The sequence below is a fragment of the Meles meles genome, chromosome 20 (genome assembly GCF_922984935.1).
Source record: "Meles meles chromosome 20, mMelMel3.1 paternal haplotype, whole genome shotgun sequence".
NCBI classification, from domain to species: domain Eukaryota; kingdom Metazoa; phylum Chordata; class Mammalia; order Carnivora; family Mustelidae; genus Meles; species Meles meles.
This window is the reverse complement of record NC_060085.1, coordinates 56336845-56350934: the sequence shown is the minus strand read 5'-3', so window position 1 is coordinate 56350934 and position 14090 is coordinate 56336845. Positions and strand designations below refer to the sequence as shown.

General features: G+C 55.5%; 1 protein-coding gene across 6 annotated transcripts in view; it reads right to left on the bottom strand.

Moving 5' to 3' along the window:
- Positions 1 to 14090, bottom strand: part of GRIP2 (glutamate receptor interacting protein 2) — a 114747-nt gene that overhangs the window by 39370 nt on the left and 61287 nt on the right. The window contains exon 1 of one of the 6 annotated variants that reach the window (XM_045991759.1): positions 1822 to 1889. The exons of the other annotated variants lie outside the window; for them this stretch is intronic. Within the exon in view, the coding sequence (XP_045847715.1) occupies positions 1822 to 1861 (40 nt within the window). The 5' untranslated portion in view covers positions 1862 to 1889. Of the gene's footprint in view, positions 1 to 1821; positions 1890 to 14090 lie in introns of those variants that run through there. 6 annotated transcript variants of the gene reach the window in all.

Here is a 14090-nt window from a genome sequence, read left to right as displayed (position 1 = left end):
GAGTCTGCCTAAAAATGAAGCTTACCTAAAGAGAAGCAGAGACCCAGAGTCCTAATGATGTTAACTGTGCACCTGGATCCCACTATGCCTAAGCTCCATCTTTGGACTTTTCTGAAGAAAAAAAGAAAGTCTCAGTGCTGACATCAGCTGTGGCAGGTAATCATGAAGTTCATGTGGTAATTATGAAGTTCTGTGGAGAAGAGGTGAGGGTAAGGACGGCAGTGGTGAGGGTGGGGGTCAGTTAAGTCAACAGAAAGAGAAAAAGTCACGGAGATCAAGAAGGGCCTTAAACGCCAGGATAAGGAGTTGTGATCAGATTTGAGTTTTAGCAAGCTCCCTCCCAGGGCAGCATGGAGAGGTGGGATAGAGGCTAGAAGGCTGAGGGAGAGACAGGGGCAAAGTTCCAGACAGGCAATGCTGAGGTCTAAGCCCAGGTGGAGGCCATAGGGCCATGAGGTAGGAGAAGACGCCTCCCCGGTAGTCTTCCATGGGAAGGTCTCCAGGGCACTACTGACCTGTGGCTCTGACCACTGCAGGACAAGGTCATCCCACTCACCTGAGCCTTAGGTCAAGAGGACAGATACACCCAGGCCAGGAAGGCAATGCCTCCGTTTATAGTGTAGTCCCTGGGAGGGAGCAGACTACGTGGGGTCAAATTCCAGCTTTGCTACTTCTGGCTGTGTGGCCTTGGACAAGTCACTTAACACCTCCATGCCTCAGTTTCCCCAGCTGTGAAATGGAGAGAAGAATAGTACCAAACTCACAATCTTGTGAAAATTAAATGAGAAAGAGCTCAGAACAGAGCCTGGCACAAAGTCAGATCTCAACAGCTGTCAGCTACTATTATTTGTGTTATTATCTGGGGACCTGGGGGTGATCCTGTCTCTGTTCCTCGCCATGGGTGAGGGGTGGGAGACTAAGTTCACTGGGCAGAGGGAGCTGGGTTATAAAAGTCATCTGGGTGCCAGTCCTGGCTTGGCCATTTCATGTAGCCGTGGGGCCTTGCTTGGGTGGGCCACCTCCCCCACCCCGAGACTGTTTCCTCATCTGTCCATTAGGACCTCAGCCCCTGCCCTTGGAACTGTTTCAAGGGGGTACCATCAAAAGCATGTTAAGTGTGGGAAGGGACTGACAGGAAAGGATGACCTGCTCCTGGCTCTTGACAAGCTAGGGGAAGGGGTGGTCAGGGGAGGAAGGCAGCCCAGCAGGATGAGGCTGGAGAGACAGGCAGCCAGACAGATGGATGGAGTAATGGTGTTTGCTCCAGAGCCCCTCCCACAGGGCCAGTCCTGGCCCCACCTAGAAATGTGGCTGCTGTTTGACACCTGCCCCACTGTACTCCCAGAGTCCCAGGGCTCACCAACCAGCCCCTGGGCCAGCCGCCACCAGGTCCAGCTTCCCGCCTGCTCCAGGAACTCCCTCCACACCACCCTGAGCTCAGCCTTTGCTCTCACATCACTGGGCAGGGAGCTCACTCCCGCTAGCTATTGCCCATGCCAGGGCAGGACATGCCTCCCTGAGGCACCTCTGAGGGGCTAAGCGCTGCCCTCTGTAACTCCAGACCTACCTGCTGCCCGTGCCATGTGGGACAGGGGACAGCCTGGTGGGCTCAGACCCCAACCTCAGGATGGCAGGATGGCAGTCAGGATCAGAGTCCTCTGGTGGGCTGCCCCCCACCCCCAACCCCGCTGGGGGCCAGGGGGCCCTGCCCAGCACTGTCTCCAGGCTTTGGGTCTCTGGGGAGTGGCGGTCCCAGTCTCCTCCCTGGGAGCTCCAGAGGGCTCAGCCCCATCACTCTGCCTGCTGGTCCCCAAGACTTACCCGCCTCTCCAGGGGTCTCCCGGCTGAGCCCACACAGCATGTCTGCTACTGTCTCCTCCGCTGCCCACCAACTCCCTCCCCTCGGGAGCCACGCTGCTCAGCCCTCCCTCACCCTTCCCCCCCTCCCCCAGGGAGGGGCTGTGGGAGGGAAGCTCACAGCTCCCACTGGCTGGGCACCAGTCCACCCACTGCAGCGGGCGGCTCTCTGCTTAAAGGGGACACGGCCACTGGATGGCTGGCTGTTGGAAGTCCTCCCACACCCCCCTGCTATGCCCACAGCCCAAGTCTGGGTGGGGAGCTCTGGAGAGGGCATACCAGGGGCCTCCCGCTAGGGCCCTAGGCAGACAGACCCCAGGGGGCTAGTTCTGCTCTGAACTGGCCCTGGAACTTTGATAAATGACTGCTCTCCCAGGCCTCAGTTTTCCCATCTAGGAAAGAGGAACAGTGCCTTCCAAACTTTTTTGTAGGTAGCAGATTCCAGTAGAATCTTGCACGGAATGCCAGAACCTGGGCCAGATAAAGGGCAGCCATATGCCAGAGAGTGTCTGCAGGTCTCAGGTTAGAAACCCCTGCGCTCACAGTCCCTGGTACTCTTTCACGGACATTCCAACTACCTCTTCCGGCCCTCAGTTTCCTTTTCTGGCAGACGGGGCGTGGGGAGGATAAGCCCAGCAGCCTACCACGTGGAACATCCCCTTCCCAGCCTTTGGGGAACACCAAGCGAGCTGGGCAGAGAATCCGCCTGCCTTGAGCTTGACAGGCAGGGGCAGCTGTCCACAACTCCAGCCCCAGCTGGGCCTCAGTCCTGCACACTCCTGGATTCCCCCACGCCGTCTCAGGACTGACCCTGACAACCCCGATGGACACACAGGGCCCCTCCTCCAGCTGTCCAGCTGCTCATGCTCCCCCTCCCACTAATGTATGTGGGCACCAGCTGAGGGCCGGGCACCACATAGGTGCTGGGACAAAGGGGGGTTGAGAGCGACACACGGTCAACAGCCTGTAGGTCTGACGACATTTCTCCTCCTGCCAGATGCAGCACAGAGCAAGAGATGACGTCCTAGCCCCTGGGGTTACATGGGAACAAGTGGGGCTCAAGTTTGTTCCGTGTCCTGCAGCGAATGGAAATGTACAGCACTGTGGTTAGGGACCGGGTGCTTCTTCAAGGTCCCCTCCCATTGCCTACTTCCCAAGGGCGCCTGCTTCTTTGGGTGACTTCACGTATGTCCCAGTGGGGCAGGCTCCACGTTCCAGGCAGAGTCGTTGGGCCAGCAGTGGGGTCAAGGTCTCAGCCACAGAAGGGGTGGTGAGTACTAAGTCAGAGAGAGGGGCCCCGAATGGGGAGGAATTTGCTGGGAGAATGTGGGCAGGCAAGGAAGAGGGCACAGGCTCTCAGCGTGATCTATAGTACCCAGCAACAGTCAGGACAAGGTGCTCAGTGAGGACCCTGTCCACCCGCAGGACACAAAGTCCCCTCTGGGGTAATCCCAGCTCCACACTGCACAGGAAAGGACATGGCCATTCCCAGCCTGTAAACTGCTCTTAATAGGTCCTCACCCTCTTCCCCTAAAGGCTTGCGTGCCACGCAGCCCTCCACCCCATATTTACAGGCCCCTCAGGGTGGGGGGCTGCGCAGCGGTGCTCAAGACTTGAGGGCGACATCCATCCCCTCTTGTAAGAAAGTATTTGCTCCCCTACAGATGCATTTCAATGAGCGATCAAGATAATCTGTCTCTCTTCCTGCTCCTTTGGAATTTACTTTTGTGGATGAGAAGCTCCTGGAAAGGTCACGCTGTGGGTTATGGGAGAGCTTCCAGGCAGCGTTTCTCTGAATGCCTGCCGTGCCAGGCCCTGGGGACCAAGAGACCAGGAGACACATGGAAAACAGGGTCTTCCCCTGCCCTGCGTCCCTGTCCCCACACGGAGCACATTTTCACTTGATTTTATCCAAGAGTGGGTTTGGAAGCAACTGCTGGTCCATTTTGGAACAAGGCAGGGTTTAAATAAACATCAGGTACCAAGGTTAAGCGGCTTGCCCAAGGTCACCCAGGGGTGGAGCCAGGTTTACACCTAAGGCGTCTCTTTTAGAGGGTGCTGCTGTGTGCCTCTCAGGATTTCAAGGGTTTTAAAGGGGTCTGGAGGTGCCGAAGGGGAGCAGTTAGCTCTGTCAAGGGGTCCACTGTGGAGGGGCTTTGAGCATGACTTTGAAGAATGAGAAGGAATGAGCCAAAGAAGGGAAACCGGGTGGCAGGTGTGCGCCCAGGCACACCGTCCTGTGTGAGCAGTGAGCACACCAGGTGGGACACAAAGTCAGGTCACCAAGGGTCTAGTAAGGTCTCACTCCTTGGAGGAGTAGCAGACCAGCCGCAGCCTCACCCGAGCTCCTCAGCTTGCAGACAGACTCTCAGGCCCCACCCAGGCCCACGGAATCAGAATCTGCATTTGCACAAGCTTCCCAGGGGACACACAGAAGTTGGAAAAGTGCTCTGTCTGGAGTTTGGTTTTCATCCTGCAGGCTACGGGAGCCAAGGACGGTTGTAGAGCCAGGGAGTAAGAAGGCTCTGCAAGGACCACAGACTGCAGCACCACCTGAAGGAGAAGGGAGGAGGGCCTGGCAATGAGCAGCAAGGGTCCCTTCTGGGAACTGAGAGCAGGCAAAGCTGCCTGGCCCTGCTCCAGAGACGAGTCTCTCATCCAGTGCACGCCACCGAACTTCAGGGAAGCAGAGGAAGAGGGGGACAGATTGCTGGGTGTGCAAGGTGGCCGGAAGCCAGCCTGGCGGGCACACCCTCCATGATCAGCAGAGGCCCTGACACCCGCACATCTTCAGGTTTTGAGACATCTGGAGGACGGATTGCTGTGTGACCCGCGGCATGTGTCCAACCCTCTCTGGACCTCAGCTTCCTCATAAGGAATGAGGGGCAGAGACTTGGAAGGCCTTCGCGGACTGTGACTTTGCTGGAACGGCTTTGCAGACTATGACCTCCTCCCTACTCAGCGCCAGGCCTGTGGGGTCTCTTAATGGGGCTCCACAGGCATCATGTTCTCCGGTGTGCCAGGCTGTCCTGGCAGGACACACCACAGGACTCCTGACATCCCTGTTACCCCCCCCCCCCCCCACAACCTCCCCAGGGGCAGTGATGGCTGCAATTGGGAATGAACTGACCCCACGCCACACAGATGAGAAAACCAAGATCCAGGTGGGGCCATGTCTGGGGACCCCCACCCAAGCAGAGGGGGGTCCTGGACCTCAGCCTCCACCTTTTCTCTCAGACCCAGGGGCTGAGTCCACCATAAGCACAGGAGAGATGTGCGAGCCCGCCGCCCACCCCAACACTGCCCCTCCGCTCCTGACTGACAGCCGGAAATGAAGTCTGGGTAGGAAGGAGGCAGAGATGGTGATCTAAAGGCAAGACAGAGGAACCCGTTACTGCTGTTCCTTTGCTTCTTCCTCCCTCTCTCCTCACACCATCCCAGAGGCCAGGCCAGGACAATGGCTGCCCCTGCCTGGTTGGTAAACATTTCCACAAGGTGGGTCCCCATTTTACAGATCGGGAAACTGAGACCCAGTCTGTGATTCCAGCACCCACAGGGGAGGCACTAGCTGACCCCCTCTTAGGGCGCTTTTGGCTGCAGCCCCCTCTCCAGTGAAGCTGTTCCACACACGGCCCATTGTCCCTCACCTGACTTCAGGGCGGGCTGTGCCACGTCAGTGGGCTGTGGTCCCAGACACCTACAAGTTCCCAAAGCCCTCCACGGCAGCCTTCCCCCACAGCCCTGGAGGGCACAGGGGCATGCCATCCAAAGAGACTCGGGTGACAGGCTCTGTGCTCGGACCAAGGAAGGGGAAGGCTTTAGGATGTGAGAGGAACCTCAGCTGACTGTTCTTCAGAACCAGGTGAAGAACGCCTGTGTGCTGGGCCTGACTTTCAACATTTTATACTTATTCCCTCATTTCATCCCACAACATCCCCATTTCAGAGATGAAAAAACAAGAGCCCAGAGAGGGGAAGCCACTTGCTCTTAGCCACACAGGGGGTGGGGACCGAACTGCGATTCGAACCCAGGTCCTCCTAATACCACCCACACTAACACCCCCTGAGAAAGGCACACTCAGAAGGCCTCTCAGGAGCCTGCAGATTCAGAAAGGACAAAAGGTCTATGGGGGAAGGGGGAGGGCCAAGCTGTTGCTCCTCGGGAGCCTCTGGGAATCTTATGACTGGGAAGGGATGAGGGGCAGCTGCTGAGGCAGCCCTAGAGAGATGAGGCGTGGGTGAATGCCGTCACCCAGCGCCTTCACTCCTGGTGGTTATTCAAGAGCACCCCATCCCCGCCACTGCTCACAGGAGCAGGAATGGGAATGTTGTTGGTGAAGCTGCTGTGGGTCTCCATCCCGGGGGAGGGGACAGGTAACACATGGCGGCCACTCCCCACGGAGGGTGGCACAGCAGTTAGAAGCAGAGAGGATGGATTTAGGAAGTGAACGGTCCAGTTAAAGAAAGGAAGGCCTGGAGCCCCACCTTCCAGGGGGAGGAAGAAGGAGAAGGGAGGAAGGGCAGGGAAGGGGAGAAGTGGGGAGGGAGAGGAAAGGAAACCTGTCACTTCGTCTCTGTAGCTTTTTCTCACAGAAAGCACTGCGAGGGTGCACATGTGTGTAAAAACCTGTCTCATGGAGTAATTGGGCATGGGGACAAGACACGAAGGAGAAAAAAACTGGATAAAACAGAGCCAGAGTGGGTGCTGGACTTGCGTAAAAACAAAAGATAGGTGCCTCAAATGGCATGTTAATAAGCAGTTGGAACTCTCTCCTGAGGACACTGGGGAGCCATGGAAGAAATTAGAGGTAGAGAGGGATAAGTGCTCTAGAAAACTAACTAAACTAACTAAACTAAACTAACTAAACTAGCAACTAACTAAAGGGTGTCTGGGTGGCTCAGTGGGTTAAGCCTCTGCCTTCAGCTCAGGTCATGATCTCAGGGTCCTGGGATCGAGTCCTGCAGGGAGCCTGCTTGCCCCTCTCTCTGCCTGACTCTCTGCCTACTTGTGATCTCTCTCCGTGTCAAATAAATAAATAAAATCTTAAAAAAGAAAAGAAAACTAACTTGAGTAGGTGCTAAGAGAGTCCCTGCATGAGGCAAGAGCCCCAGCTAACCTCAGTCAACCCTCAGCCATGCTCCTCCAGGGTGTGGGGGCGGGGGTCGGCTGCTCAGGCTCTGCCCACCTGCCCTCTTACTGCCTTTCAAACGAAAAGAGCAAAACACGAAAATAAATGGGCAAGCTGTCAGGGCTCAGCCCTGGGAAAGAGCAGCGCTGTGCATTCCAATCTCAGGATGTCAGTGCCCCCCTGGCAGCAGCCCCTCCCTATCCTGCCCTGGAGAGAACCCTGGGCTGAGTGTCCAAAGACCAGGTTCAAGGCCTGGTAACTGCTCACACAGGACCTCCTCCATGCCAAGAACATCACATATGATGTCAGAACATCAGCATCTATTGCAGAAGGAACCATAACCAAAGAGGATCTGCTGTAAGCCCAAACACAGCAAAGGGGGCCAAAGAGTCAGGGCTGCTCAGAGGAGGAGTCAGGACCTGTTCTGGAGGAGGGAATGCACGGAAGGGGGCACTCCTGGCACTGCGGCCACCATGTGCATGACATTAGGTTAGAGTGGCCTCTCCTGAGCTCCCTTCAACGAGATGCTTCAAGGAGTGGACACAGAGGGCAGCTGCCCAGGACCAAGCGGTCAGGAGCAGCAGCCGGAGCCTCTGCACAGTGGAGTCTGATTACAACGACGCTCCCTTGCAGCTGGCAGTCGATGAGGTTTTGGGAGGGACAGGCACAGTCCTCAACCTGTGCTCTCGAGGGACTCAGTGGAACAGGAGACAGGCCTTGGGTCCAGGTTCAGCCTTGGGGCAAACACTATGCCTGGAGCCCCACCTTCCAGCCTCTAGGTCAGGAATTACCCTTGTCCAAAAGCATATGTCCCAGAGAATGAGGAAGGGCTCACGTGTCTGAAGTGCCTGCTGGGCACCTAGGACTTGATGTTTAGTGTCTCCTGGATCTTTCAAAAGCCCTGCTGCTCCCCATTTCATGAGGAGAAACTGAAGGTCCGGAGCGGAGAAGAAACTTGGCCAAGGCCTCTAGCTAGTACGGGTTAAGGGTCAGATTTCAGAATCAGGTGCTCTTTCCTTGGGCCTTTTTTTTTCTTTTTTTAAAGATTTTATTTATTGGTTTGTCAGGGAGAGAGGGAGAGAGAGAGTGAGCACATGAAGGGGGAGCAGCAGGCAGAGGGAGAAGCAGGATCCTCGCTGAGCAGGGAGCTCGATGCGGGACTTGATCTCAAGACGCCAGGATCATGATCTGAGCTGAAGGCAGACACTCAACCAACTGAACCACACAGGCACCCCTCCTTGGGTCCTTTAGATGGGCCTTTCCCTCCTTCTGGAACTCTCCCCCACCCTGCCCCATCTAAGGATAAAAATCCATAGAGCCCAAGTTAAATGCTGTCTCTACCAAGAAGCCCACCCTGACCACACCTCTTTCCTGTCTTTTCATTAGTGCATTTGCTCACCTGTTCTTTTCCACTAAACAGGGGACCCTTGACTATCTTGCTCATTGATTTCAACCCTATATCCAGGGGTGGCCTTGTAGACAGTAGATGTGAGGATGAATGAATGGGAAATGAATGATAACATATACATAATCTCTAGGTTGCTATGTTGGAAAGAAACCCATAATTTATCCCAACACTTCAATCAAACATACAACACCTTGCTGATTTCTGACATGGCTAGTATACCTCCACAAATGGGGAGCTCACCACCCCAGGGCCCCAGGATCCCCTGCCCCAGGACTGCCCTGCCTAGAGTCAGATGCCATATTTGGACCCAGACGATGGCCTCTGTGAGTCTGGACGTGGTCTCCACCATGGGCCCTGCTAGTTCCCCTCTCATTCCGAAGGCCTCTCCTGGGAGTACGGCTGGAAGAAGGGGTGGGCACCCCAGGAGTCTGGGGCCATGCTCAAACATGTGCCTTTAATCCCAATGGGTTTCAGCATGCTTTCACCTCCAGGGTATCTGGACCAGGCCCACGAGGCTGGGATAATCATGTCTTTTTACAGATAGGAAAACTGGAGTCCAGAGGGGCAAGAGACAGAGGAACTCAGGGATCTGGCTCCAAAGCCTTAGTCACAGTCTGGTAGACAGACACATGTTCTCAAAAGGGCTTTGTGTGAGAGCTTCATTCTCTTCCGTGCCCTCCTGGGGGACCTGAATACTAGAGGAGAACCCTAGAGTCAGGGGCAGATGTGGAACCTCAGGAAGGGTGATAATTTGGGAAGGTCCACCCCAGGGTCCCACACAGCCCATGAGATATACCACGAGAGCCAGGGAGCGGGTCTCCCACTGTTGGAGCTGTGGGGTGGGGGTGGGGGGCTGCAGGGTTGGGGATGGGACCTGGCAGAGGCCACTTGTTTGAGGACGAGGCTTGACCCTGAGATTTCTAGGCCAGTGCCTGCTGCCTGCCAGCTGAGGCCTCCCATGTCCCACAGCCCCTCAGCACTGTTTGGGAAGAACCATGGGGAAGTTGCCAAGCTGTGTCCGGATCTGGCTACCCGCCTATCCAGCATCGCCTCCTCCACCACAATCCCCAGCACCATGTACCCTGAGCCATTTCCACCTCCTCAGGGTCCCACAGGAACGCCCGTCCCTCATCCCTGGCCTGCCTGGCCAAATCCCGCAAGTCCCCACTATCTCTTCCCCAAGGAAGCCTTCCCTGATCCTCCGGCTGGCTGATGCCTCACCTGGTCCCCAACGCCCTCGGGCACCTCTCAGTCCCAGTTATGTCAGCTCACCAGACATCCCATCCTCTTCTTTGCCCATCTGCCTCCAGATAAGCCTGACGCCAGAGTGGTGAGGAACATTCTAGATTGTCCCCTCCCAGTCTGTTGGCACTTCCTCCTGCAATAGCAATGCCATGGGAGCCCTGGGTTCAAGTCCTGACTCTACCTCCGACTGGTTGGGTGACCTTGGGCAAAAGTGGCCTCAACCTCCTCTGATATAAAACAGGGGTACATGTGTGGGCTGGAGCCAGAGTCAGACCTGTGGTCTCTTGGGGGGCTATTCAGCTCCAACCTCAGCTTGTCTGCAGCCCCCTTACCTTGTCTCTGGCTGAGGCTCTAAATGATCCTCAGCCTTTTCCAAAAACCCTCCTCGACAGATCCATCCTGCAAGCAGGGCACCAAGCCACAGAGAGAGGCAGGGACCTTCCCCAAGGTCACCAACAGGGACCCTTAGCTGCCCCAGCTGTGTGGCTATGAGAGGTTGCCGAGTATGTGCCCCTCCCGGCCCGCCCACCTGCCCACACATCTGCTCATGAGTCACCGTCACCTCGGCCAAGACAGCAAAATGTGGGGGCTGGAAAGAGAAAGTCAGCCCAAGGAGAGCAAATGGGTGAACGGGGGGAGGCTTCTGGCCGCTGGGGAGCACAGTGGGGGGCGCAGAAGGGAAACTGAGGCCAGAAGGAGCAGCCACCCACTCAAGGATCACAGAAAGTGGGGGCAGCCTCAGTCTCCTGTGTAATGGACGTTCATTCTGCTCCATCGGGCCATTTCCTCAGGGAAGAAGGCAGGGCCCACGGCTTTCACAATTATCCAGGCAATTAAGACAGGCAGATGGTCCCGCTGGACTGAACATTCAAGCTGACAAACGGAGACAATGCTGGGACGTTAGCTGACAAGATCAGCACTAGTTCCGGAGGGTGGGTGACACAGTCAAGGCGAATGTGCCATCGGGACCGTCCACTGCCCAGAATCAGGGAGGGGCCTGGCTATTCTGCCGGCTCAGACTTCCCCAGACCCTGGGTTCAACTCTGGGCTCTGCCCTGTGAGAGGGACCCATGGACAGAGGTGGTGACCAGGCAGGGAGGGGTGAGACACCCTGAGAAAGGGGTCTGCTCAGCTGGGAGAGGCAATCTGGGGGCTCCACTGCTGTCTCTGCAGGGCTGTCTTAAGGGAGGGGAGCAGAGGGAGGGTGGAGAAACCCCGAGGGAGCCTGGGGAAGACAGACCAGCAGCCATATGCTGGGCATGCAACAGAGGGGTTCCCTGTTGCCAGCAGGGCCACCAGAGAACTGACCACTGAGAAATGCTCCAGAAACGGGATTGGAAGTCAGACTGCAAGGGGAGGCAGGGGGCAGGAGGCCACAGATTCCATTTCCTTCCTAGCAGAGCAACCTTGGAAAGTCACTTCTTCTTTGGGCCTCAGTTTCCTCACCTGCAAAATGGGGCAACCTAGTTCACTACTCACAGGGTCGTTGTGAGGATAAGAAAGCACATGTGAAATAGTTGACACGGCATACAGTAAGTGCTCAATAAATGCTTGGGGAACAAAGAACAGGTCCAGAAGTTTGCCCCTTATCTTCCTGATAAAAAACGAAACCCCATGGTCTCTGAGACTCGTAGTTGATTGAACCTCTGGTGCCCTCCCCCACCCAGGAATGGAGGATGCCAGAGGCCTAGGAGCCGGGTGCTATTTGGGGACTGGGGGGTGGGGGCTGATTTCCACACTGGGAGTCAGATGTGAGACCCCGGTGCAGCTGCCACGCTGTGAGAAATGCCTGGAGCCAGATGTGGAGGCAAGCTAGAGAGCCTCATCACAGAGGGAAAGGAAGGGGTAAATAATTCATCACAGATGTGTACCATGGAGAGGACACAGGCCGTCAAAGCTCAGGAGGGCATGGCACAGCCCCGCCCTTTGTCCAGGAGGTGCCCTCTAGTCAGCAGACTATTATCCTTAACCTTGGGATAACCTCATTATCCCTAAAATTGCCCATTGCTCCTCTAATACATCCACTGGCCTGGGAGGCCAGATGACATAGCCTTACCCAGAACCTCACTGAGTACATCTCCTCCATCCTCCCGCTTCAGCCCTTCTGCTCTAGCTTTGCCCACCTGGGTATGAGGACCCAACATGTCATACCTCAGGACCTTTGCACTGGCTGTGGCTTCTGCCAGCCACATTCTTCCACTGGGTAGCCACATGATCTCCCTCACTCCATAAGGACTTTGCTCTAATGTCACTTTCTCAATGTGGCCTTCCCTGAATACCCCACTTAAAACTGCATGCTACTACCCACACACCCCATCCCCTCTTTCTGCTTTATTTTTCCCCACAGCATGCATCACAGCCAGACATTTACCTTGTTCCCCTGCTATCACTCCTAGAATATTAGCTCCGCGAGGGCAGGGACTTAGGTTAGTTTTGCTCCCTACAGTCACCCCAGGGCCTAGAATAGTACCCAGCCCATTACAGGTGCTAATACATATCTGCTGAATGAATGAATGGCAAAGGATATTCTGCTGCCTCAACATCCATTGATTCTGCCCCCTGTAGCCGTAGCCCCTTACCTCTCACCTGACCCCCACCCCAGCCTCCTCCCTGCATCCTCCCTTGCAGCCTGCACAGTAGCCGGAGCCTGTGCTAACACTCAAAGCTGTCCTCCCCTCTCCCCTGCTCAGGGACCTTCCATGGCTCCCACTGACCTCAGGACAGAGTCTGAGCTCCACAGCCTCCTGCCTCCTCTGCCCTGCCTCCCTTCTCTCCTTATACTTTTCACGCTGACTAAAGTTCTCAGTTCCCTGAGGCAGATCTTTGAAGTTTCGAGGTATTGTACGAGCTAGTCCCTTTGCCTAGCAAACTCCTACTCATCCTTAAAAACCCCACTTTGGAGGGCGCCTGGGTGGCTCAGTGGGTTAAGCCTCTGCCTTCGGCTCAGGTCATGATCTCAAGGTCCTGGGATGGAGCCCCGCATTGGGTTCTCTGCTCAGCAGGGAGCCTGCTTCCCCCCCTCTCTCTGCCTGCCTCTCTGCCTCCTTGTGATCTCTTTCTGTCAAAAGGAAAAAAAAAAAAAAAAAAAACCACTCTAGGAGATTTCCCTGACCTCCCTCAAGCACAAGCATTGTTTTCTTCTCCACGTACCAAGTGGACCCAACCACACCCCCACCACTGGAAGTGCTGACATCATCTACATATCATTTCCCACTCCCCACAGGCCCTCTGGGTCAGAAACTGCAGGTAATCCCCTTCTGGGTCCCTAACACTTAGCACTTTGAAAGTTTCATCTCAGTTGTCCTTGCAGCCATCCAGCAAGGAAGGTTCTAATATTAACTCCATTTTACAGACAAGAAAACTGAGGCTCAGAGATGAAGGCACTTGCCCCAGCTGCAGTTAGATTTATACCTGGCAGGTGGCCCCAAGGCCTGTGCTCTGTATATCCTGCCTCCCTCACATCAACACACATCAAATGAAATCCCTCATTCTTTGAAACCGAACAGCCCATTTTACGCTCCCAGAGGCCCAAGCATGGCCCCAAAGGAAACCTCACTGATCTCATCTCCCAGAATCCTCCTGGGCGGGGGCTGTCATTCTGCCCAGGCTAGGAAGGAAGGCACAGTGGTCTGGGAATATCTGTGTTCTCTGTGGGCACTGAAGTCCAGTACACGCACGTCAGAGTCAGGCCAGCACTGCAGGCCCCTCCCCTTCCCAGGCCTCAGCCTCCTCACGGTCCAGATGTGGGCACACTGACACTATCGGGAGTGTCTAAGACCACGCAGGGGTGTGCTCCTACCCATGCATCCGCAGTAGCTCTTTCCCCTCCTCTCTGACTAAAATCAGGGGAGCTGAGTCAGGACTGAACACCTCCTTCTCCCAACCCCAGCCTGGGTGGGGAGTACAGCAGCCAAGTTTGAGTAACGCCTCAAATCCCAGTCAGAGGGACCCGGGAGGGGTCTCATCTGGCCACATGGCCCAGGGACCCCCTCTCAAGCAATCACAGGGAATGGAACATAAGGGTCTTACCCAGAAAAAAATGGGAAACAGAAAGGCCTATTAGAAAATATGGACTGGAAATGGGAGTCTGTGTCCTCAGACATCCAAAACAATATTTTGGGCACCTGGGTGGCTCAGTCGGTTGAGCGTCAGACCCTTAGTTTCGGCTCAGTCATGATCTCGGGGTTCTGGGATTGAGCTCTATGTCAGGCTCTGCACTCAGGATGGAGTCTGCTAGAGACTCTTTCTCCCTCTCCCTCTATCTCTCCCCACTGCTTGTGTGCTCTCTCTCTCTCTGAAATAAATAAATAAATCTTTTTTTTTTTAATATTTTATTTATTTGACAGAGAGAAATCACAACTAGGCAGAGAGGCAGGCAGAGAGAGAGGAGGAAGCAGGCTCCCTGCTGAGCAGAGAGCCTGATGCGGGACTCGATCCCAGGACCTGGGATCA